The following is a 25499-nucleotide window of genomic DNA, read 5'->3' on the forward strand; positions in this document are numbered from 1 at the left end:
TGGACATTTAAAGCTATAGTTGGTAATCCTGTTCAGAAACACCTTTTGTTACACTGGGTAAAATGGTCCTTCCATCCTGACAGTATTCAATAGATTATGTATTCATTCTCTGTGAGAGCTGCAGGCCTGTAAAAACTCTGACCAAACTCTGCCATTTGGTCCAAAGAGCAGAGATTGGTCAGAGTTCTGGTCCTGCTCTAACCCCCCCCCCCCCCCCCACCCCCGTCCCTCAAGTTCTGGGGGTTTCACGTTATCTATTGGTTGTCCCACATGCCGTCATGTTGACACGCTCACATAACACCAGTGTGCGAACTCGTTCCTGGTTGGTTTTCGCTTACTGTCTGCTCACTTCTAGTGTTTATGTATTGGGCTAGTTTAGCGGTTAGCTTTGGTGTTAGCCGTTCATTGTAGCTCCGCTGCTATTACTGTATACTTAGAACATGGCTGAGAGTCGCAAAAAGCAAACCGCGTTCATGTTTATGAAGAAGATGAAGGCGTCAGTAGAAAGGAATAAGACCAAAGTGGATTTGGGAGATTTTTTTCATTGTGGTCTGTCTGAACAGCAGAAGAGCAAGTTAAGATGGTCTGTGCATATGCAATTATTCAAAAAGGGAGTTGGGGATACTTCCAGAAAACTCGCCAACCCTAGTTTTAAACCTGATGTTCAAAATATTTGTGATTGGCTGCTGTTCCCTGTGAGCCCGCCCTCAGCTCGTGATGAAAGTGGTTCTTTCCTCTGGTCCAGTAGCCAACTGGGCCTGGGATAGGCTCCAGTCCAGTGTTGGTGGAAACACAAAGAACTGCTCCTTATTAAGCACCATTAAGCTCAGGAACAGCTTTGGAGAAAAACCGACTCCTACTGACTAATAATGTTTTCACATTAATACGTTTTTTTCATTAATTTATTGCAAACGCAAACATTCTTGAGTCACTGCAGTGAAAGTAGCATTAGCTGGATACACAAAATACTTTTGTTTGCAACAAAACAAGGAGTAATCTGAAGTGGGAGGAATTAATATTAATAAATCTCAAACTTAGAAATCTTTCTGGTACAGTTTATAATAACAAATTTTCAGCTGTTATATTTCTGGTATAAACCCTGGTATTAAAGGTATATAAATGCATAGCTGCTGTGCAGTCTGTGGATGGGTGGGGTTTTTCTCAGTTATTTTAGACCACAGGTCAAAGTTCTGTAGGCAGGAACCTGAAGCCCATAAAGACTACTGATTGCTGTAGCAGAGCAGAGCTTGAATGTGACTTATAATGAAAATGTGCACTGAGAAGTTTAAGAGTATTTACAGTAAACCCTAAAGTTCAGAAACAAACCAGCGTTTGAATGTTTCCCCTGATGTGCAGGAAACTTTACTTCCACATTTTACCCTAAACAGATCTGGGAGAATTTCTCCACTCTGCTGGAGTCGCTTCCTCAGACTCAGAAAATGCCTCAAAAAAGGAGATTTTCTGATATCTTTAGTTTTTCTATTGTTTTTGTCAAGGACGATTGATGCTAATTCTCTTTATACCTGTTCTGGTCTGAATACAGCCAAGGTGGTGTATGTGTATAACAGATGATGGCTGATAGAGATGCTTCCCTTACCAAGAACACAATTAGAGATCCTTTGAGAAGGACTTTAAAGCTAAACCTGATTCATGTAATCAGAGGTACAAACTGAGCAGACTGCATTGAATTTAGCTGATAAACTCAGTAAATTGTCTGAATCTAATCTGGTTGTATGATAAAAACACATAATAATAATATTACTTAATAATAATGTCTTCTCCAACTGATGTACTTAGCATAAACAACATGTGACCAAAACCCTAAAAGAGGTTTCTAATTTTGGGTTTTAAGCCTTTTAGGGTAACTGTGAAATTACAGAAATAAAATTAGTAACGTTAGTATTATTAGTAATATGTATAATGCATTGTATGGAAGATTTATGTTATGGTTATTTAATATTATTTCTATGGGTGTTCCCTATAAAAATTAGGGAAATGTGATGTAAATAAAAAGGCAAAGTAGAAGAACTAAATGAACAACATAAAGGAAAGTCCTGCACAAAGCATTAAAAGTGTCAGTCTGTAAAATAAGACTAAGATCGTTTCAGATCGTTTCAGTTTTTTATTTATTTTGTGGGACACAAAATAAATAAAAAATACAGTGATGAAAACAGAGATAGAGAGACAGAGCTAAATCCTGCATTAACTCGCAAAACAAGTAATACTTTAGACTGCCCTAAAACAAGATAAGGAAACAAAATGTCTCCACCTCCTTTCAACTGAAACGCCTGACAGAAATCAACCAATCAGAAGAGGGGATGGTTGTGGAAAAGAAAGTCAATCTAATAAGCAGGAAAAGGAGAACGTGAAATAATAATGTTCTGCAGTTTTGGGTCTAAATGTTCTGAATAGTTTTTCTATTGTTTATTTAAACTTATTGCCCCAAAAGAGCAGAAACCAGAAAACCATAGTACGAGTTGCATGAGAATAAAAACAGCTGCTGCCCTCCTTGTTCCGCGTTAGTGTTAAACTCCTCTTAAGTTCAATTTCAGAATCCAGACCCAAATACGTTCTAATCATTATGATTGACTCTTTGAGAAATAGTTTCTCTGTTAAGTTCAAAGACGTCCTGTTTTTCACATTTATTCCTCGACTGCGGAGTTTTATTGCTTCATGTTTCCACGCGGTTCATTTTCAACACGTCCGTTTATTTAATGGATGTGCTCTAAAAATCACCTGCAGAATCACAACAATCTGATTCAGTTTGCTACTAATCCTCTCTAATAAAATCCGGAGACTTTAACCATCTTCCTGTGTTAAACTAGATAAACATCGACGTGAACCAAACTCACCTGAGTCAGCTGATCGGTGTCCTACTGATTAAAACCGAAAGTAATTATTTTTTTATTCACCAAGTCGCTAGGGGGCGCATTTAAGTCAGTTACACAAGTTACGTATTACGTATATATATATATATATATATATATATATATATATATATATATATATATATATATATATATATATATATATACAGACACCGATCTACAGGCAACAGCACTTATCTACATAGGAGCAAAACTAGATACAGACAGGTGAGAGCAAAGGGGCTCATAACAGCATTTGAAAATTATATAATACAAACCGCAATCTGGGGGGGGGGGGGGGAAAAAAACAACAAAAAACTAATAACGCATCTTAGAATCAAATATTACAAAATCATAGCAAAAACAAAAATACTGTATAATACATTTTAATAAATCATGTCTATCCAGTAATTTAGGACCATTTTGTTTGTTTTTGGTGTTTAATGTGCTTTTCTCTACTTCAATCCCTGCTATCCATTAGTACATATTGTGTTTATGCCGGGAAAACTGTAACTGTAAAACATGACGATTATCTATCATAAAGTCTTACTTATGGAAGGTAATTCCCCAGGATCTGGTTCCTAGTGTCCTTTTATTTGCGCACCCATAAGCGGAGTAAAAGTCGGGCTTCCTGGGACGTAGCTCTGGAAGTTTGCATACTATCAATACAAAATCGAAATTATTTATTAAGTTAAACAATCATTTAATTCAACCAATTGGTCCCATGTAGCCCCTAAAGGGGTGACGTTTTCAGTCAGTTGATTTATCTGGAAATCGGGTGAGAATTCACCGGATTCAGAGTGTCTGAAAACATAAAGTACATTTTCCTGAATTGACGTGTATTCTCTCTGAGCGCAGCTTGGTCTGATCTAAGATGGCCGCTATGTCGGCACGCCTCTCACCTGACGACGGGGCGTCTACGCAGGGCCGGTTCTAGCCCTTTGGTTGCCCTAGGCGAGATTGAGTTTTTCGCCCCCCCCCCCCCCCCTCACTTTTGCCGTGCGAAATACCAGTACTGTTTTCAGCATCTGTTAGTGCTTCATTGAGTTGTGTTTACAGTTCCACAAAGAGTGCTGTGCGGTGAATTGTGCCTACAGTTGTGCAAAGTGTGTGTTACAAAATTGCAAATTGAGTGCAAAGCAGTATTTGTTCTTTTAGTTTTGTAAACTCAGTGAGTGGATTTGCGATAAGTATTAATAGTTTTAGAAATTGTGCTATAAGAATCAAGGGTTGTGTTTAAGCATTCAGAAAAAACTGTAACTTAGCATGGAGTGATGCATAGACAACAAATACCAGAATAGGTTTCAGAACCTTTTCTTTTTTATTATTTTAAATAATTTATTACACACTCAAAGTTAGGACTGTGCAAAAACACTTTTGACCATCTGCAAGGACACTTAGATAAAGTATAACTAATAAACTGGATTTTGATGATTATTTGTACATCCCTTTTGAATACTCAATGCAGATAATCACTACAAAATATTTTATTTATATTAGTATCCTCCACCCATTCTCAAGCTAATAATATAGCACATAATTCTGCTGCATATATACTGAGATAATTAGATGTCCTTTTTGAAATAATCTTTGTCAGGAATCACCACTGCTATACTAGTTGCTTCACTCTTTGTCTTTTTATTTTCATGTATCTATGTCTACATGTGTTGTCTTTTACTTTCCTGTATCTGTTTATTCACTTGTGTGTAAATGCACCCCAGCAATCAAAAAAAATTGTTATGAAAAATGTTACCCACTGCTGCTTTTTGTTTAGATGCTGCTAGCAGAGCTGGAGAAAATAAAAACTAAGCAGGTTGATGCAGCATCAGAGCCCCGATCACTGACAAGTTAATTTGTGAAACCAACAAGAGATGATGCCATCAATCTCTCATTCAGTCGATTTTCAAAAAGACCATGAAATAATTTTATTAGTAATTGCTTATATTACATAATAACCACAACATTTTTGCTTACATGCATGTTTTAGATTTTATTCTTTCAGCTTGGGTATTTTTTTAAACTGCCAACAGGTGACTTCTAAAGGTAAAGTCATCTTCATGTCCTGGGGGTGGGAAGTGAGCCCTTATCCAGCTGACTGCACACGAGGGTATCACAGCCCTGGTATCTTTGCCTAAATAGTCCCAACACCATCTCACAAATTGTCTATAGGCTATAAGCCTATGCTGTTGCTTGTATTGGGACCAAGCAACCTGCAATGTCCAAGCAGACACACCGCTTCCATGCCAGGATGTTCTGTGTCAGGGATTTCTCCATCCATCTCCTCTCTGGCTTCTTCCATCTTAGCAACAACCAAGCCCATTTCCTGGAAACAGATGCACTCTCTCACAGAATCCATTATTGGCAGTGAGAACAGGAACACCTAAAAAATAAGATTGATTAATTGTATATTTGTATATGAATTACACACCATAACTGATTTGCTAAATTCACTATTAATGCATTTATGGTAAGTTGGAAATTGATTTACATTTCAGGAAATATTTAGGCCTCAATATTACTCAGTGTATATTTTTGATAAATTATTTTTGACTTTTGTTTTGCTAGTATGTAGGTAGGCTAAATATTAATGTACAGATACTGTTTTTAAAATGTTGTCAAGTGATTCTTTATGATAAGTAGCACCTCATCATTGGGCCTAACTAGGCCACGGCATAAATTCATTTTTAGTTGTGAATAAATGCTCATTCATTTTAATGATACATTTTGTCCTCATCTCTTTATTTAAGATAAGATAAGATAGACTTTATTGATCTCACAGTGGAGAAATTCACGTGTCACTTCGGCTAAATAAAAGTGACAAAAGACCGATTATCTTGGTGTTTAAAATAACACAAAACAGCGCAAGAAGACCTCGCTTATTTATTTTTATTTTATAAATTTTGTAGACAGCTGCCGATTAAACTAATGTTACAACCTTGATATGATTATATGCGTTGTTTAATCCGAAAAATCAATTATAAGCGCCGTGAAAACGGCTGCAATGCGCGCTCCCGACAAAGGGGGGGGGGGGGGGGGTTCACAGGGGAACTGAATTTCGCACAACACCGGCATTTTAGTCATTAAATATCTATGGTGCCTAAAAGAAAATTATGTCAACATACAAAAAAATATTTGAACTGTGTGGTTAAAAGAAAAAAACGTGTCCTACCATTCATCTAATCTCCCGACGTCCAATCTCCACTCCTTGTCCGACTCGCTGTTGTTCGTCTCATAGACATAATATAAGAGTAGACGCGTCATTGGGCGGGTTCTGCCTATGCTGCGATGCGTCAGAGCGTCCGCCATCTTAAATGTGGCAAATCTGCAGTTACTCAGTCACTTAAACAGTATCAGAGGGACTTTAATCTCTGAATATACTTTGTATTCGTAGTATTTTTTTTTTGTAATGTTACAAGTTTATTTTCGTGTCCCTTCAGCTTCATTCTCCTGAATTTATTCTCCTAAAGAATAAAAATATTTAAAATAATCTAACCTGGCCTACTCCAGGAGTGAAATAATTCTGCAAACTGTGATTATTCTGGAAATGTTCCCCCTTAATTCTCATAATATGATGTTTTTATCATAACATTATCACTTTTGTGTTTGTTTGTTTGTTTGTTTGTTTATTTTTACTTTATTGACCTAGGACTTTTTTTTCTCATATTATTCATTTTACCTCTTTAATATTCCCCCAAAAAGTCTGTTCCTAAAGGTTCACATGTGACACGGTTTTATGAAATAACGGTTTTATGAAATAACGAAGACCACAATGTTTAGATCAATTAACAAATTGATCCGTATATTCATAACACATACAAAAAAAAAAAAAAAAAAAAAATATATATATATATATATATAAATATATATAAATAAATATATATATATATATATATATATATATATATATGTGCTATAAGAATCAAAATATATATATATATATATATATATATTTTTTTATATTTTATATTATATATATATATATATATGGGTTCTCTTCATCTGAAACGTCTGGGTCGAACATGTGAGGCTCCAGACACAAATATTCTTCCTCCGATACATCAGAATGGTCTCCTGGTAGGAATCGCTCGGTTGAAGTCGAAATTTCGCTTTCAGATTTATCGTTTTGGCTATCGCATGCATAGACATATATATTATATTATGTCTATGATTGCATGTAGAGCCGTAATCCGCCATGTTGAGATGAACGCTCCCGTTCTGACGTCATGACTTCCGGGTTGGAGGGCGCTTGAAAAGTGATCAGAACCTTTTCCGATTTTCTCTTAAATGTGAAAAAGAAAATAAAAAAATTCGGTGGTATATTTATTTGTTCATATTTTGCTATATATATATATATATATATATATATATATATATATATATATATACGTAAGGTTAAGTCAAACTGATGTACGCTTCATAACCAGTTTAATTCGCTTTTTTTTCTAATTCTATGATTAATGGGAAGTAAGCCTAAGGGCGACGCTAGAAGGCGCACCCAACCCATTTGTTGCCCTAGGCAATTGCCTAGCTCGCCTATAGCAATCGCTGGCCCTGCGTCTACGTAACCATGCCTGTGTGGACATTCACCTGAGAGCCCTCCTGATTTAAGCAGCTCTCCCATACAAACGGGGCAGCTGCGTTTTAGAGCAGCTTGCCTCAGGGCTGGCTGGCTGGCTGGCTGGCTGGCAGGCAGGCATTGTTTGTTGAGTATGGTTTTATCTCTAACACTCAAAATATGTCGATCTGTTACTTGCTGGTTGTGTCACTAGGTTGCTGTTGTTGTGCTTTTACCCTTTTGGTTTGTTTCAGGGTTGATGCTGTTTCCATCATCAACACAGTTCTTGTGGCCTTGAGTCATTTCGGGGTTTCTTTTGTTATTAGATCATGTCCTGTCCTTTGAAAGTCTACTTATTGTTTCCATCACTCCTGTTCTAAAGCCAACTAAGAAATCAATCCTTACGTTTTTACATAACCTTTCCGTGTTGGCTCTACTTCATCCTAGATGAATTGGGTCATAACACCAAGTAAAACAAATAAGGAGAAAGAATGTGACTCTAAAGAGGATTGAGTCAGATATCGACTACAACAGAAATAAACTCTTGGCTGTCTTGTTTTTATTCCTCGCTGATGATATTTTTTTTTTTTTTTTTCCCCAGTGTCCTGTCTAGCAATGTGGCAATAAGAATTGATGTCTTAATGCCAAATAGAGCTCGACAGATTTTACTTTCACAAGTGGAGCAAACAGCTTTCGCCATAATGCTCCGCTTGATTTGTGCGTGTAAATAGCTTTCTTGTGATTCCTGCAGGGAGAATTTCAAATTATATGGACACTACAATGGGAAAGTAGGAGAGTAAAAGAAAAACAAGAAGAGAAAAAAAAAAAAAAGAAAGAAGAGGTGAAAGAAAGAAGAGATAAAAGGAAGAGAATGATAAAACGTCCTCTGTCTGCTCCATCACCTGGAAAGAGACACAAAAAGAACAGCACAACCAACGGACATAAAGCAACAGATACAATCGTGTAACACCTTGATCATATGTATTATTATTTAAGCTGACATGTGTAATGTGATACCTAAAAAAGAAAGTAAAAGAAAGTAAATAAATAAATTATAGCCTTTCTGTATATAAGTGAACATTTAATACCTGGGACCCAGCACCTGTGGGAGTTTGTGAGAGTGCACTAGTTTAGGTGAAAATTATCCAGAAGGAAATGGCTTGATAGTGGTTGTGGAGAACCGAAGGCCCACCTTCCCCGAGCACAGAGGCAGAAGTCAGGGGACCCGTAACCCCGGACTCCCAAAGGGGCCCCCAAAGCAGTGCGCCCGAGAGGGGCCTTCACAGGAAATCTGCAACCCCCAAGTGTGTGTGTGTGTGTGTGTGTGTGGGGGGGGGGGGTCACCACAATTCAACAATACGACTGCCTGTCGTCCCCCGGATCAGGCCCCCCAAAGAGGGGGGGCCGACACGACCCGTACGGGCCATCCGACCAGAGCCCCCCCTGACCCACTATATACCTAATAAACCCCCTCCCACCCCGACCTTACCCTAGCTGATGATATTTAACTTTTGTCATGATGAGCTAACGTTGCTCTCATTGCACTGCTGTCACCAGGTCAATACAATTCAATTAAGTTCAACAGAATAAATGTTTGATAAAATGTTTTGTGTTTTACAGTCATTTTCAATAACTCAGAATCTGCAATCTAAAGCCTGTTTGTCAGGTTACAACTATCTTTAATCAATAATATTTAAGATGGTATTAAACACATTTTTGAAAAAGCCCACATTTTCTCATTTGTATGATGGGATAGTCTAATCTTAAATGTGTTTTCATTCGCTGTGAGCAGAAAATCATCATAATTAACAGAAGGGCTTGAAAACATCCGTCTACTAATGTTTCACTTAGTGATGGAGTTACTTTCAATAATAATCAGTTTTATTGAATAGATATGTATATAAATTGTACACTTAGAATTAGCAAAATTATTGATCATGTATGCATTTCTGCCAGCTGTAAATAGACACAGATAAAAATCCTGCACTGACTCACACATTAACAAGTATTACTTGACTAAAACGAAAAGATGTTCCTGTCCCCTCCTCCTCCTCCTCCTCCTTCTCTTGGCTTCAACTCAAACACAGTAGCCTGACAGAACTCAACCAATCAGAAGAGGGGAAAGTGCATGTAATAAGCAGAAGGAGGACAGACAGGTTAAACAATAATGTTCTGCAGTTCTGGGTCTAAATGTTCAAAATTGTTTATCTTTTGTTTATTTAAACGTATTGCCCTAAAACAGTGAAAGTAGAAAACGATAGTAGAAGTTGCATGCGAATTGAACCAGAAAAAGATCAACATGAACCAAATTCACCGTCAGCTGCTTGGTGTCCTACTGGTTGAAACCAAATAATTTTAAGTTTTATTCACCGATCCCACTAGGGGGCGCCTTTATGCAAGTCATAAAAGTTACATAATTAAGACGCTGAAGAAGGTGACTTTTCCTTCTGTTGAAGGTATCCATCAGACATATTCTATCGTTTCATTTAGTTAAATATGAAGGTCAATGTTTCCTTTAGACTGTTTTGGGATGTTGATTTTTCACCCTCAGGTGTTTTAGTCACTGTGAGCAGAAAATCATAATTAACAGAAGAAAAGGCTTGAAAACATCCTTCTACTTTTAATCTACATATGTGAATCTACTTAGTGATTGAGTCACTGAAATAAATAAATGATTCAATAATTATCAAATATATATATATATATATATATATATATATATATATATATATATAAACCATATATATATATGGTTATATATATATATATAAACCAAATTATTGACCTTGTAAGCATTTCTGCAAATTGTAAATGTATAAATTGATATTACATTATTGTTCTCACTGTTAATGAAATCAATAATCATATTTCTGAACGAATGCAGTGGAATGTGCGGTGCGGTTCACACATTGGGGGCCCCGGGGTCTGGAGCTAAGGGTCTTGCTCAGGGACCCAGAGTGGCAGTCTGTGGGTTTCAAACCAAGGAACTTGCAGGCTACCAAGCACACAAGGGCCTGCTGTCTAAGCGCTAGGCTCCTGAAGGCTCCCTGGGTGCTGCCCAGAGGTATGGGTTGAATACCTATGACACATTTCATTGGATATATTTTGCAACAACAAATAGAAATTAATATTTTTACCACTCTAACCGGATAAGCTATTAGTTGGTTGTTCCTTGCTGGATCTTACCATGCCCGTCCCCATTTTGCTGCCTGGTTCTCTGTCCTGTTGGCCTTGTGTCTGGTTATACATTTTGTCATGTGTTATCAGTAAATCCTTCAATTGGTCAGGCTGCTCCTGAGTTCCTGTCTGTGTTTTGGTCCAACTCTCAACCCACAAATCATGACAACTACAAAGACAGTTTACCAGGGCTAGGTACATTATTTATGTCCTCTGTATCTGTCTCTGATTATTTTCATGAGCAAAATAAGTCCAAAGGATGAGTGAGTGATGATTAAGACCAGGTAATTGCAAGGGTAGATCTATGGTTTAATAGCAGGGAGGAGGCATTTAGGCCGGCCTGTTTGGCCCGACAGTGTCTCCTCTGCCAGCTTTAGAAAGAAAAAGGTTAATCACACCCAACTCCTGCAGATAGTAATTAATGAAGTGCAGGATTGGGGACACTGTGTGCCTCAGAGGTAGAACATTCGCACCCTGTGGCAGAGAGGCTGCCAGTCCTCAGCGCTGCTGTCCTTGACTTGACTCCAGGCCCCGGTTAGTTTATGACATGTCGTCTCATTTCTCTGCCACAGTATTATAAAATCAACTGAGGGCCACTAACGCCACAAAGTCAGACATAATAAATACAAATAGAACGTGTCAGTCATTATAATTAAACAAGAAGATGACTGGAAATGATTAAAATTTAATGTACTTGATTTCAAAATAACAGTTGTATTTGATCAAGTCAAATGTTTGCTCTGGCTTTCGGGCAAAAATAAATAATTAAACCAAAATTTGTCTAAGTCATTTACAATCTATTCTTTCACTATCAGTTACTCAATTACTCCCTCGTCTTCCAAACAATCAAAGCCAGGATCACGACTCCCAGAGCTAATGATGCTCCAGTCACACCAAGTCCGATCTTCAGAGCGTCTTCTACCTGGAAAGCAGGAAGAACAGATCAATCCAGGTTTTATACCTGCAGTGTAAATGTTTTACACCCTGCTGTTTCACATTTAAACGCATTATGATGACAAATTTTCCTCTATTCTAGTGTTGTTAGCCCAATACAGAGTAACTCAGGGTTGTGAAGTGGAAGGAAAAGATTTTAAAGATATTTAAGAAATAAGAAATCTGGAAAGTGTGGTGGGCGTCTGTGTTCAGCCTCCTTTACTCTAGTAACCCTAAATAAAACATAATAACATTAATAGCTTTCAGAAGTCATTAATTAGCAGAGTCCAGTTTAATTTGACCTCAGTGTTCTATGAAGGTCTAGGAGGATTGTTGGAGAACAGTAGAGGGTTTTCAGCCTAACTCTTCTCTCCTTGTTCTAGGAAGCTAGTTCTGCTGCTACCACACCCGAATATATGTCAATACACACGCGTATAAGCCACAGTGAATGTACAGAAGACATCCTCTGCCTTATTTCTTTTTGTATTTTTTCTTTCTTTTTGCTTTTTCTTACCTACTCCTTGTGATCCATGGTATAACGAGGACACACTGTGTATATATTTGATGCACCTCGTCCTACTTGACTCGTCTTTCCTATGAATACTGATTACTCAGCCGATGTGACATGTGAATTTCTCCAATGTGAGATCAATAAAGCCTATCTTATCTCAGTTGCTGAGAAAAAGCCCTGATCTTTAACACATGAACCTGTCTTCCACAGGTCTCTCGTTCTGGTGTCCAACGTGTTTGACCTGCCTGCTGGGACTCAGCGTTGCCGTAGCGCAGTTCAGTCGCAAAGTGTTCACAGTTGTATTCGACGACGTTGTAGGATCGACTCGAACCGACGAGCTTGTCGGCCTCCCTCACGATGACCTCAGCCGGCCGAGGTTGCATTTCCTCGTCATGGAGGTTGTTGATCACCCACTCGTCAGAGCTCACCACCTCCAGCAGCTTCTGCTTCAGGACGTTGTTTTTCCCAATGGGGAGGTTGATGGTGCTGGAGGACGACAGACTTCCTTCAAGGAAGAATGTGGCCTTTAAACAAACTGGTTTCTGTTCTGTGCCGTAACGTCGGTTTGTAGTGGACTCACCATCTGGTCCCAGAAGATGAACAACGTAGCCGTCGCCAACGTACACGGCCCAGTGCTCATAGACGTTACGGAAGACCTCAATTAAATCTCCAGGCTTCGGTTCGTCTCCGTTCTAAGATTTAAACAAACAAAAGTACGAAGTTAAAAGAATCATCCGTCTTATTCTAACATTATTGTTTCCTCTTTTATCTTTAAGTTTTCTGGTGGTTTTGCTCCTCCACAGTTTCATGCTTTTACAGTTTTGATCCTTTTTTCCTTCAGACTAGAAGGAAATTAAAAACAAATGCATGATGTAAGTTTTGACATTTGTCTAAATTCAAAGAATAAAAGTTTCCATGACAGTGAAAACCTTCTGTTCTTTCTTGCAGCAATAAGAGGTGAATAAAATGTCATTATTGGAAGAACCACAAAGAACCAGGAATCTTATAGAATGTCGATGTCAGGCAGAAACCTCCCAGCTCCCCTTTTAGTCACATTCGTGTTCTGGTTATAATCGACTCTGATACCCGATAATCCTTCAGATTTGTCTCTGCTCCTACTGATAAAGCCTGAAAACCATCAGAACAGCAGGTGATTCTGACCAAGAAGTGAACTGTATGAGTTTCTGTCGGACTCATCCTGGGATCGAGTCCATTTAAAGTCTGATCCTTCATTAAACATTTAAACACGTCTACATGTTGTTTAGACTGAAGGTCGTCCTTTAAAGTGGCAGATTTATACTATTACTATTTGCCTTAACCAGAAGCTGCAGGTTTACAGAGTAGAAATATGTGATAAACTGAGAAAACAAAAACAGAATAACTTCTCACCATGTCGGTGATCGGTTCCTTTCCAGATGCTCCTGTAGAACAATCAGAATATTTTTATATAAAATGTTAAAATTCAGTATGCATTGTGGTAAACCCAGTAAAACTAACAACATCAAGCTGTTCTATGTTCTTATAAAGGATCTTCTGGTTAAACTCACTGCTCCTGTTTTTAATGCTTTGGAAACTTAAGAAAACTGAGTTGAAACTGGTTTAAATCATTTTGTTAGTTTGAGTTCTTCATAGCTGCTCAAAGGAGGCGCAGATAGCAGAAAAATCCAACACGTAAACATTTAGAAAGAAATCAAATTTAAAATATATTTGGGGAAATGTGAGACGGACCTGTGTTGAGTTAATTAACTGATTGCAAAGGAAAATTGCAGGTGTTTGGATGAAGAAGCTGTGGATTGTGGCTAAGTACATGAACTAATTAAAAAACTTAGTCAGCTGAAATTTCAAAGTTTAAAAGCTTCTCAGACAGAGTTATCTGAGATGTAAACTCATCATGAGAGAGAACAAAAATACTATGTGCACCTTGTCAGTACTGGGTTCCAGCCCATTTTTACCTTCAGAACTGATTTACCTGCATGGCACAAACTCATGCAGGTGTCAGAGACGTTTTGGTTCTTATTGACATGATTTCATCACACAGTTCCTGCAGATTTGGTAGCTGGTACCTCCTATTCTAACTGATCCAACGCTGCTCTGTTGGACAAAGATCTGGTGACCGTGGACTTAACGAGAGTCCAGAGAACTAGAGAAACTAGTTCCAGCTTTGTCCTGCTGGAGGTATCCATCAGAAGATGGGTCCACTGTGGTCATAAAGTGTTGCTTGGTTAGCAGTAAGAGGCCTAAAGTTTAAAGATATTAGCCCCACTTCATGACACCAACAACAGCTGAAGACTGTATTGTTGAAACAATTCATGTTGTTTCCACCAAATTCTGACTCGACTGTCTAAATACTGTAGCTGACAGTGAGACTCAGTGGACCAGAAAATGTTCTGCTGTTGTTTTTATCCTGTGGTCTTCTGCTGCTTTAAGGCTCAACATGTTGAATGATCAGACATGATGTTCTGCAGAACTTGGTTGGTTCCTTTCTATAAACTGGAACCTGTCAGCCCATTCTGCACCAAATCAACAAATTTAGCAAATTGTCTTTTAAATGAACTGAGCTGCTGTCGTGTGATTGGCTGAGTCATGAGTCATGTTAATAAGCGAATGAAGAAGTGTACCAAATAATTAAACGGACTGTGGAGGTGCACTGTGTTCTTTATGTACCGAACTGAGGAATGTTGAGAAGCAGCAGTTTGGAACAGGAATACACAGCCTTTTGTGTTCAAAAATACCAAGATGCGGTTGTTTAAACATCACTGTGCTGGTTTCTGCTTCAGAACAAAAAAGGTTTCTTAGGTATAAGAAAAAGAAAAGAAACCCAGAAGTCTGAATAAAACTCACCAGGTTCTGTAGAGTCCATGATCCGTGGCGTCAAACTCAGAAGAAAAGTCTGGTTTTAATAACATAAGAAAAGTATTTTTTAAAGATTCTCACAGAGAGCTTTGTAAATACTGACAACTTCACCTCATATAAGGTATTAAACAGAAATAATGGTGGTAACTTTGAGTTTGTTTCAAATCAGTCAGATTTTCACTGAAGCTAAAAAAAAAAACCTAACTTTTCTAAATCCACCAGCTTTAAATTAAATCTGTTTGATGAGAAATAAGGTCTGCTCACCTGCTGGTTTAAACGCGCTCTGAGGTGATGAGACTGAAGAGGTGTGATTTAAAGATAGCAAATAAAGAAAGTAACTCAACCTGTTTTGTGCGTGTGTTGAAAAATCTGTTACTTTCTATTTATAGTCTTTTTAAGATTTTATTTTCAAGTCTTATTTGGATATTCTGAGGCACTTCATGAATAAATGAGTGAAATGAATAGAATAATTTTTGCTTAATGTATATTTTTTCAGATCTCTCATATTCAGGCCACAAAAGAACTCCATTTCTCAGAAGCTAATGTTGTGGTTTTGCTCTTTGCGTTCTATGAAAGAGGTGGACGGGCGTGACATGGAAAACAAGCGTTAGCTGGCATGTTTTCATTGTTTTTGATTCTGGCAAAGATTACTGTCACACCCATCGGTTTAACAGAAATACCAAAAGCATTATACAGTCAGGTTGGTTACTGTTTCCATCACATTTGCAGTAGTAAACAAAAGGTTTTACTCCTGCCAGAAATGGTTGTTTTAAGGATTTTTCGTTTTTTTCAGTTTTGAGAACAGTGCATGCATTTTTTTCCTTTCTGATATACCATATAGATCTACTGTTTTTAAGCATCTATTGTTTAGTCATATGCATATATTATTATATAATATACATATGTTTTTTTATTTATTGTGTGTATTGGGCAGTTTTAAAGGGGCCATATCATGCAAAATCTACTTTTTTAGTCCTAAAAATCTCTTCCAAATGTAACGTTTCTGGCACTGGAGCTGATCTAATTACCATTCAGCACACCTGTTCAGTTTTCACCCTGCCTGCAATTAACTTCCAGTGTTTTCACCTGTTCTCACCTCCATTTAAACTCCGTTCTGATCAGTCTCCAGTGCCAGAACGTCACCTCTGATCTCTGCCCGTATGTTCTTGGTAAGATCACTCAACCTCAGTATTTCTGTTATTTTACCTGTCTGTTGCCCGACCTGATCTGTCCTGTTTTTTGAGTCTGCCCCAGCTTTTTGTTTTTCCCTGGATGTCTGTCCTGTACCTCTGTGGATCGTTTTTTGCCTGCCCAGATAACCCATCATCTTTTTAATAAAACCATCAAGCATCAGCTCCGTGTCTGGCTTACATTGGATTCAACCTCAGCAAATCATCACACCAAATGGCAGACCACTGCAAAAGGAGCTCCTCGCCCGGTTTAGGGAGAACAGGTCGCCCTTTTGGTGCCAGACCTGGGGAGGCAGTTAAAAGCTGAAATAACAACAAGCAATGCAGATTGGAGAGCAGTAGGAGAACTCAGCAGAGTGAGAGAAATAGACCCTGATGTCCTCCAGCAGCCTAAGCCTATAGCAGCATAACTATAGAGGTAGCTCAGGGTAACATGAGCCACTCTAACTAGAAGCTTTGTCAAAAAGGAAAGTTTTAAGATTAGTCTTAAAAGTAGACGGGGTTTCTGCCTCACGGACCAAAACTGGGAGTTGGTTCCACAGGAGAGGAGCCTGATATCTAAAGGATCTGCCTCCCATTCTACTTTTAGAGACTCTAGGAACCACCATTAGTGCCAGGGCGCCACGATATACATGCCTCTTCAATGGAGAACTGGGAAACACAACTGCGGGTCAGGCAGGGGTGGTGGTCCCAATTTTTAAGATAGGGGACTGGAGGGTGTGTTCCAATTATAGAGGGATCACACTTCTTAGCCACCCTGGGAAAATTTACACTGTAGTGTTGCACAGGAGGCTCCGACTGATCCTCAAATCCAGGAGGATTTGAGGATCACATCTTAACCCTCAAAGAATTACAGACAGGATCATAGGAGTATGCTTCTCCATTCTACATGTCTTTTGTGGATCTGAAGAAAGCTTACAACCGTGTACTTTGTGGGAGTGTGGGTGCGGGAGTATGAAGTAACTGGGCAGCTTTTGAGAACCGTGCAGTCCTTGTATGCCCAAAGCATAGCCATGTCCACATTCATTCACAGTGTGCATTGGGGCCTTGGAGGCTTTGGTCCTGGGGAATACGTCACTGAGGTATTGGGCCGGAGCATGTTTGGAGGAGTTTTTTGCATTATACCATCTATAAATTGTTCAGTGTATAAGTTGTAAATTGTTCAGAAAACTAGAGTCTACTGTCGACATTACATGTGCAAAGAATTATGCAGCTGAGGTAAGACCAAAGTTATGGAGGTTTTAGTGAATCAATAAATATGTAGGTGATTTCACTTTTGGCACAAATTGGTATATTTATTTTGGCACCATTTACAAGATTTGAGAATTTTTTGTGTTTATCTTTAATTGCTGTGCACTAAAAACAATCTTAGCAACGGACACGCACAATTGCAACGCATTACCTAATAATATATGTGTTACTGCTGCACAGTGATAACTCATGATTGATCCTCTTCATCAGGCACACCTGTAAATTGAGTTTGGATTGGTTGAATTTTACATATGACTCCTCTGAAGCTAGTAGAATCAAGCTAGATTGAACCTCACAACAGGGGTAGAACAGGGCCTTTGGGGCAACAATAACGAAGGATTCAGACCAAAGCATTACAGTTCTGACAGCTGACTGATTTCAATATTAAAAGGAAGAATTTGAAAAGCATTATTTGTTCCCTTTAAAAGTAGATAGGTTGAGAGGGTAACTTTTTTCAATTTACAATTAAAATTAACTTATTGTTTTAAGTTATAGCCCAGACACCATGCACGGGTTGCATCGGTATGTGGTAAATTAATAAACCTCTGTGGATCACTTACTATAGCAGTTGAATACTTTTTAATCAATATTCAACAGAAATCACTCTCATTAATACCATTTTCCATTTATCAGTAACCAAATGTATCAAAATTATATCTTTCTTAAAGTCAAGCAGATTAAATTGCAACTCATGAAATGAAAATGATATCCGGTAAAATCTATTTATTGTCAGAATCACATCACCACTTCTGTTAGAAGCTGAATTATTATCTCCGAACTATTCTCTACTCACTCCTTTAACTGTGGCGCATTCATAACTAACAATTAGAATTAAACTGTGAACAATCAGAAAAAGCTTAAATTAGGGTGAAAGACACAGTCAAACTTTAAACAAGTGGACCAGACTCCATGGGGTCTGATTATTGGTTCTGTTTCCGCTGGTTGACCAAAACATCTCCGCATTTCACTGACGCGGCGATCACACAGGTTTCATCACTGCGATGTTGTCAAGGATAAATTACAGATAAACAGGACCTCTTTTTTCATGGTCTTAAAGAAAAGGAATTAAAAAGAAAGTTACCTTTATGGTTGAGAAGTTTCTGGAAAAAGAAGACACACCTCAAAGACTTTAACAGAGGTACACGTTTAATTTGATATGTAGTCACACGTATTCGCATTTTTTACAGTTTAAAAAATGAAAGGATAAGAGCTTCATAGTAACGTGTGTTTAAGGTCAATTTATGTGCTTTTTTAACACAACAATATAAAACTTTATCTACAAGAAGTTTCATTTGGATTCACCTTGAAGAAAATGAATTTCATACATTTTAAACATTTTGAAATTAGTTACATACAATAATGAAAAACTAAGCCATCATTCAGTTTACTTAGTCAGTTTTTCTTGATTTAAAAAAGGTTTAGTGCCACCGGGTTTACTGCGCTGCTTCTAGACGTATTTAGTCATCAGGTGGACGACCTGCAGGGAATAGCCTGGGGTCAGACGTTGAACCTTGGACTGCTGGTGGATTGCCTCCATGGTGGACCTGCTCTGTCACTGAACTACCAGATCATACTTTACAAAGATTTCTGTCACAGATGTTTACTGGAAAATAATGAATTATTCTGTGTAATAGAAAGATACATGATGCTAAACTTTCAGAGTTACGAGATTGTATGACTGTTTCTTTACTGTTTTAATTATGTGATGTTAACATATTTGGTAACATAGCTGGGGATTATTACGTGATTTTGCATGTTTTTTCCAAGTGTTTAATAATTGGTAGGAAAGGACTGAAGGCCTTGAAGATTCCGCTCATCTCCGCTTGTTTTCTGGCTTCTTCAAAGAATTTTCTTTTCATGTCTTCCATTTTTTTCTGGTATTTTTCCTCCATTTCTCTGAGCTCTTTTTCATGCAATTCTCTTACAATTTTTTCCTCAATCTTTTTCGAGTTTTCGTATTTTTCTCTCTCCTTTTCATATTCTTCTTTAAGTTTATTTATCCTCATGTCCTCCTGCAGCCGTCTCTGTTTTTCTTCCCGGCGTCTTTTTTCCCACCACCCTCGTTGTTCCTTCTCCATCAGCTTCTGTTTCTCCTCCAGTTCTCGTCTCTTTATCTCCAATGATTGCTCAGCAACTCTATCTGTTAATCCTAATTTCATCATTTTCTCCAAAGCTACCAGCTCATCCATCAACTGCAGCTGTTCCATTTCTTCTTCCTTTTCCCTCTGTCTCTCTTCTTCCTCCCTATATTCCTGCTCTTTCTTTCTCTGCTCAGTTTCTCTCCTGATTTTGTCCTCCATTTCCTGCAGTGATTTACTCTGTAATTGTATTTCTGCTCTTTCTTTTTCAAGTTCTTTTCTCATCCCCTCTTTTTCTGCTGCATGTTGCCTTTCAAGTTCTTCCACCTTCTTTTTCATTTCTCCTTCCTTGTCTTTTAGAATATTCTCCATTTTCTTCTTTATTGCAGCTTCTGCCTCCTGCAGCATCTCATTGGTGAAGCATTTGCCTCCATTCACTTTCACCACGGTGTCAATCTTTCTGATCAGCTCTCTCACCTGAGCACGGTTTTCTATGTTATTATTTTTAAACACATGGTACCTTCCTCCACAGTCAGCGATCAGCTTCTTGAAAGAATCTTCACTTTCATTTTTAAGGTACTCATCAATGGTGAGGCCATCATTCTCCAACAAATCTCCTCCAGTTAAAAGAACGATGGTAAACGTTTCGGAATTCTTCCCAAAGATCTTCTTGATATTTCCTAAGGTCTCCTTCTCCTCTGATGTGAATCTGCCGATCCGTATCACCAGCAGGAAGACATGTGGTCCTGGAGCCACATAGTTAATACACCCCGCCAACTCCTCCTGAATCTCTGCAGGACTCAGACTGTTGTCAAAGAGACCAGGTGTATCAACCACGAACACAGAACGACCGTCTACTTCAGTCTTCTCCTTTAGGCATCGCTTAGTGACAGATTTTTGGCTTAATTTGGCTTCAAATGTTTTTCTTCCGAGGATGGTGTTTCCTGATGAGCTCTTCCCACTGCCAGTCTTCCCGATCAGAACAATCCTGATATCGTTTGGATTCTCCTGGTAACCTGTGGGGTAAGATGCAGGACATTAGAAAAATTTGGAGAAACACATAAAAGACCAACCAAAACAAAACTTATACTCTATCTGCAAAGTTATTTTCTATTAGCCTAAACTCAGCCAGTCAAAGCCACAACAGAGAAGATTCTCCCCAGGTTCTCCAGTTGCTATCAGTTTCTGTTTCTTCATCTTCTTTGGTTGGGTGTTGAGTTATGCAGAGCTTTGTGAAAGTATTCACACCCCTGGCTTTTTACCTATTTTGTTACGTTCCAACCTATTGTTTATTTCTTTTTTCTAACATTATTTTATGTGACTGAGCTGCACAAAACTCCTAGACCAGGCCAAGAAGGCATTAATCAGAGAGACAGCACAGAGGTCAAAGGTCACCCTGAAGGAGCTGCAGAGGTCCACAGCAGAGACTGGAGGATCTGTCCTTAGGACCACAATAAGCTGTACGCCCCATAGAGAAAAAACATTACTTAGTGACAAAAACAGGCATGTTTTGAGTTTACAAAAAAAAAGTGACATGGGCAACACTCCAGATGTATGAAGGCAGGTGCTCTAGTCAGATGAGACTAAAACTGATCCTGAAAGAGGTAACATCTGATGCTATCACCAAGTCATGTGTGTATATATATATATATATATATATATGTATATATATATATATATATATATATATATATATATATATATATATATATATATATATATATATATATATATATATATATGTGTGTTTGTGTATGTATGTATGTGTGCGTGTCCTGGGTCTCCCTCTGGGACTCCTCCCGGTGGGACGTGCCCGGAACACCTCACCAGGGAGGAATCCAAGAGGAATCCTAACCAGATGCCCGAGCCACCTCAACTGGCTCCTCTCAACGGGGAGGAGCAGTCCTCCACAGATGACACGCTGGAGGGACTATGTCTCTCTTCTGGCCTGGAAACGCCTAGGGATTCCCCCGGAGGAGCTGGCCCAAGCAGCCGGGGAGAAGGATGTCTGGGCCTCCCTACTGAAGCTGCTACCCCCACGACCCGACCCCGGTTAAGTGGAAGAAGATGCATAATTTTCATTATACTCACTCTCAGCTGTTTACCATATAACATTATTTAAACATTTTTAGGCATAATATCAGGGAGTAAAAGGTAAAGGAAGCTGGGTGAATCCTGTTGTTAGATATCAGAACTGTAGCTTCCACAGCGACACGTCTGGTTCTGACAGCACAACTAGTTGGGACTTTGGACCAAACTGATATCTTTAAAAAGCTTTATCACCCTCTATCATCCTGTTATCTCCAGACACTCTTTAACAAAAAATCCAAAAATCATACCTTCCCACATTGACATCAATGGTTTCTGCCTGCTGAATGGTTCTGGTTTCTTGTTCTGCTGGAAATAAACCTCGACTGGTGGCTGCTGCTGGTGCTGCTGCTGCTGCTGCTGCTGACGGGCTGCAAGAACACAGAAGGGCTTTAGGTGGCGCTACTGTAGGTGGACAGTTCACCCAAGAATATAAACTACAGTGGTAAGACGTCTATACTCAGTTATGAACCGTAATGCTCCATTAAAGACAACATCCAACACATTGAAAGAGGTCAACTGATTCATTCACACAACACCACATTGATCTTCCAGAGGCAGGACGGTCATTAAGAAAAGATGCTTCCTGCACTGAAAGAAAAGCCAGAAATGAATAAAAAAAAACCTAGTTTGATCTTCAGCTTCTTTATAACAATTGATCATGTTTTTTTATTGTAATTTAGTATTTTAGCTTATTCTCTCATTATGGTTTTCCCCAGTGTGCTCCAGGTGATCCTGTAATGTTTAATAACCAGTCTTCTAAACCACAGCAGAGAGATTTATTCACACGTTGCAGATGAGAAGTAGAACAATGACATCAAGCCTCGTAGGGGACTGTTGTGTCAATTAATAACTTGTTTTAACTATGCATTCATATCCTCAGAGGCAGGCAGTGGGCTCCTGATATTTCAAGTACCAGAATAAGAAACAGCAAAACAATGAACAGACCAGCACCGTAAAGTTGACGGGTCAACATGTATCATGTCTCGTATGTTTGTAAATGCACAAAAGTCGTGAGAATTAAGCTTTAGTTAAGGTTACCAGACCAAACCACTCATGCTCTCTGGAAGTCAGCCGTCAAAATACTTGCATCACAGGACTAAAGCCCTGCCTGTCCTCCTTGCTTACTTTCTTCCACACTCTCAATAAAGCCTTTAAACTGTCTATCTGCCTCTGTGTTTGCTGTTCCAGTCATTCATAATAAAAAAACTGACAGTATAACAGTTCCCTGAGTTCTCCAGGAGTTCCCTCAGTTAAAATCTGAGCAGTGATGTTAGCATGACCTTTACTCTCCGGAGCCACCTAGAGGACATCGGAATTTTAATTTTATTTTGTGCTTCCTTGCAAAAGTATTGCGTTCCTGCGCAATAACCTAGTAGACGGTTCATGCAGCGTGTTGAATACTGAAAGTCTTTTTACTACAATATAACGTTGTACACAGTTATTATTAAATAATAAAATCATCTGACAGTTTTGATTGTGTCTTTTTTGTCTTGATAGCCTGGCTAATAAAGGGCCGTTTTCATGTGCCGTCCCATCTCAGCCTGACACAAACAAACATGAACACGCAGTTAATACATCGATTTTCAGTTTTCTGCACCAAAGAGTTAAGAATATATAAACACGTTTTCACTGATGCTCTTTAAAGTTGTTTTCAATTTTAAATTAAACCTTATTGTAGCAGAAAGACTTTTAGTATTCAATATGCTGCATGAACTGTTTACTAGGTCATTGCGAGAGAACGCAAAACCTATTGCTATATTTATTGCAAAATAAAATTAGTCCCATGTCCCCTAGGGAGCTCCGTAATACATCACACTATTTTAAATAAATCTTTTTATTTTATTTTTTTTAATAAAGCTTAATTTTCATTATACTCCTTCTCAACTGTTTACCAGCAGACATTATTTAAAATGTTTTAGGAGTAATATGAGGGAGTAAAAGGTAAAGGAAGCTGGGTGAATCCTGCTGTTAGATTTCAGAACTGTAGCTTCCACAGCGACACATCTGTCGGGACTTTTGACCAAACTGATATATTTAGAAAGCTTTAGCTCCCTCTATCATCCTGTTATCTCCAGACACTCTTTAACAAAATATCCAAAAATCTTACCTTCCCACATTGACATCAAGGGTTTCTGCCTGCGGATTGGTTCTGGTTTCTTGTTCTGCTGGAATGAACCCTGGACTGGTGGCTGCTTCTGCTGCTGCTGCTGCTGCTGCTGATGGGCTGCAAGAACACATAAGGGCTTTAGGTGGCGCTACTGTTTTAGTCACATTTTTACCTAAATAAAAGGCAACGTTGCTTCCAGTCAGAAAAAAAAAACCTGTTGGTCAACATCTAAATATATTTTTTAAACTTATCCTGGTCATCAATTCACACTCCAGTTTTCTACCAACACAGTTCCTAGAAGAAGTAAAGAAAGAAAAAAACCTGTTCAGACTATTTGGCCTGTTTTTTTTTTTTTTATTTTTTTTTTTTAACTAATAAATAAAGTTATTTGGAAGTTTTAATGGATCGATTTCCAATCGGTTTTCTGCATCAAAGAGTTAAGAATGTATAAACACATTTTCACTGATGCTCTTTAAAGGTATTTGCAATTTTAAATCAAACCTTATATCGTAGCAGAAAGACTTTGATAGTCAATATCCTGCATGAACAGTCTACTAGGTTATTGTGAGAGAACACAAATCCCATGTCCTCTAGATCAGGGGTGTCCAAAACCTTTTGGTACATGGGCCAAAATTCTCAAGTCAAAGGAACTCCAGGGCCAAAAAAATTACAATTTTTTTTTAAAACAAACCAATCATATAATTTTTTTTACCTGCTCTACAAAATATGCTAATTTTAAATAAATAAATTAATCAGTTTTCTGTCGGAAATGAATGTGGAAATGATTGTAGATAAAAAACTAAAAAAGGGTTTCGCTCATTTGTAGCATTCATCCAGTCCGGAAATTATTTTGAATAATTTAATTTGACTATTTAACATTAATAAACTTAACTCTTTTGGTCTAGTAATATAGGAACTGTATTTGGGTCGGTTGTTCTTTGAAAACATTTTCTGCAACAAGCCTATTTTAATAATTAAATTCAAAGCAGAGCTTAATGCACCAAAGAGTAAATTTCAGTGATTAAATATCATTGGACATATGAAATTAAAGAGAATATAAAATGTGTGTTTATTAATAGATGAATACTTTGTGTTATACTTAACATTTTCAATTGTAGGTTTTTAAATGTTTCTGCAATAATGTTGCCCTAATTAAAAACTAATATCCTTCCTTGCTGGGGGACCAAATCTTTCTTGAAATACAGTTGGGGGCGGCACCCAGAATCAGAATGGCCCCCGGACCGCACTTTGGACATGCCTGCTCTAGGGGCTTCGTAGTACATCACACTAATTTAAGTAAATATATATATATATATATATATATATATATATATAAAGCTTAATTTTAGTTATGGAGGACTTTAAGTATCTTGGAGTCTTGTTCACGAATGAGGGGAAGATGGAGCGGGAGATCGACAGGCGGATTGGTGCAGCGTCTGCTGTGAAGCGGGCGCTGTACCGATCCGTTGTGGTGAAGAGAGAGCTGAGCCAAAAGGCGAAGCTCTCGATTTACCGGTCGATCTACGTTCCTACCCTCATCTATGGTCACGAGCTTTGGGTCGTGACCGAAAGAACGAGATCCTGGATACAAGCGGCTGAAATGAGTTTTCTCCGTAGTGTGTCTGGGCTCTCCCTTAGAGATAGGGTGAGGAGCTCAGTCATCCGGGGAGGACTCAGAGTAGAGCTGCTGCTCCTCCACGTCCAGAGGAGCCAGTTGAGGTGGCTCGGGCATCTGGTCAGGATGCCTCCTGGACGCCTCCCTGGTGAGGTGTTCCGGGCACGTCCCACCGGGAGGAGGCCCAGGGGAAGACCCAGGACACGCTGGAGGGACTATGTCTCTCTGCTGGGAACACCTTGGGATTCCCCCTGAGGAGGTGGCCCAAGTG

The 25499-nt window shown here is 38.6% G+C and overlaps 2 protein-coding genes across 3 annotated transcripts; both read right to left on the bottom strand.

Annotated features, from left to right (window-relative positions):
- Nucleotides 1–11283: 11283 nt before the first annotated feature.
- LOC105922586 (phospholipase A and acyltransferase 3-like) lies at nucleotides 11284–15172 on the bottom strand. The gene is made up of 6 exons (XM_036144797.1): nucleotides 15161–15172; nucleotides 14885–14933; nucleotides 13433–13464; nucleotides 12624–12735; nucleotides 12289–12548; nucleotides 11284–11521 (listed from the first exon to the last, which is right to left on the bottom strand). Exons 2-6 carry the CDS (start codon nucleotides 14901–14903, stop codon nucleotides 11423–11425), a joined length of 522 nt encoding a protein of 173 aa, XP_036000690.1. The 5' UTR covers nucleotides 14904–14933; nucleotides 15161–15172; the 3' UTR covers nucleotides 11284–11422.
- A 3327-nt stretch (nucleotides 15173–18499) lies between these two features.
- LOC118565103 (GTPase IMAP family member 4-like) lies at nucleotides 18500–23671 on the bottom strand. 2 transcript variants are annotated; one of them, XM_036144777.1, is made up of 2 exons: nucleotides 23614–23671; nucleotides 18500–20431 (listed from the first exon to the last, which is right to left on the bottom strand). In XM_036144777.1, the coding sequence occupies exons 1-2, from the start codon at nucleotides 23627–23629 to the stop codon at nucleotides 19077–19079; spliced, it is 1371 nt and encodes a 456-aa protein (XP_036000670.1). In that variant the 5' UTR covers nucleotides 23630–23671; the 3' UTR covers nucleotides 18500–19076. The 2 variants fall into 2 exon arrangements, with proteins under 2 accessions (XP_036000670.1, XP_036000672.1); XM_036144779.1 differs by lacking the exon at nucleotides 23614–23671 and adding an exon at nucleotides 21755–21852.
- Nucleotides 23672–25499: the final 1828 nt, after the last annotated feature.

The sequence above is a fragment of the Fundulus heteroclitus genome, chromosome 12 (assembly GCF_011125445.2).
Source record: "Fundulus heteroclitus isolate FHET01 chromosome 12, MU-UCD_Fhet_4.1, whole genome shotgun sequence".
Taxonomy (NCBI): domain Eukaryota; kingdom Metazoa; phylum Chordata; class Actinopteri; order Cyprinodontiformes; family Fundulidae; genus Fundulus; species Fundulus heteroclitus.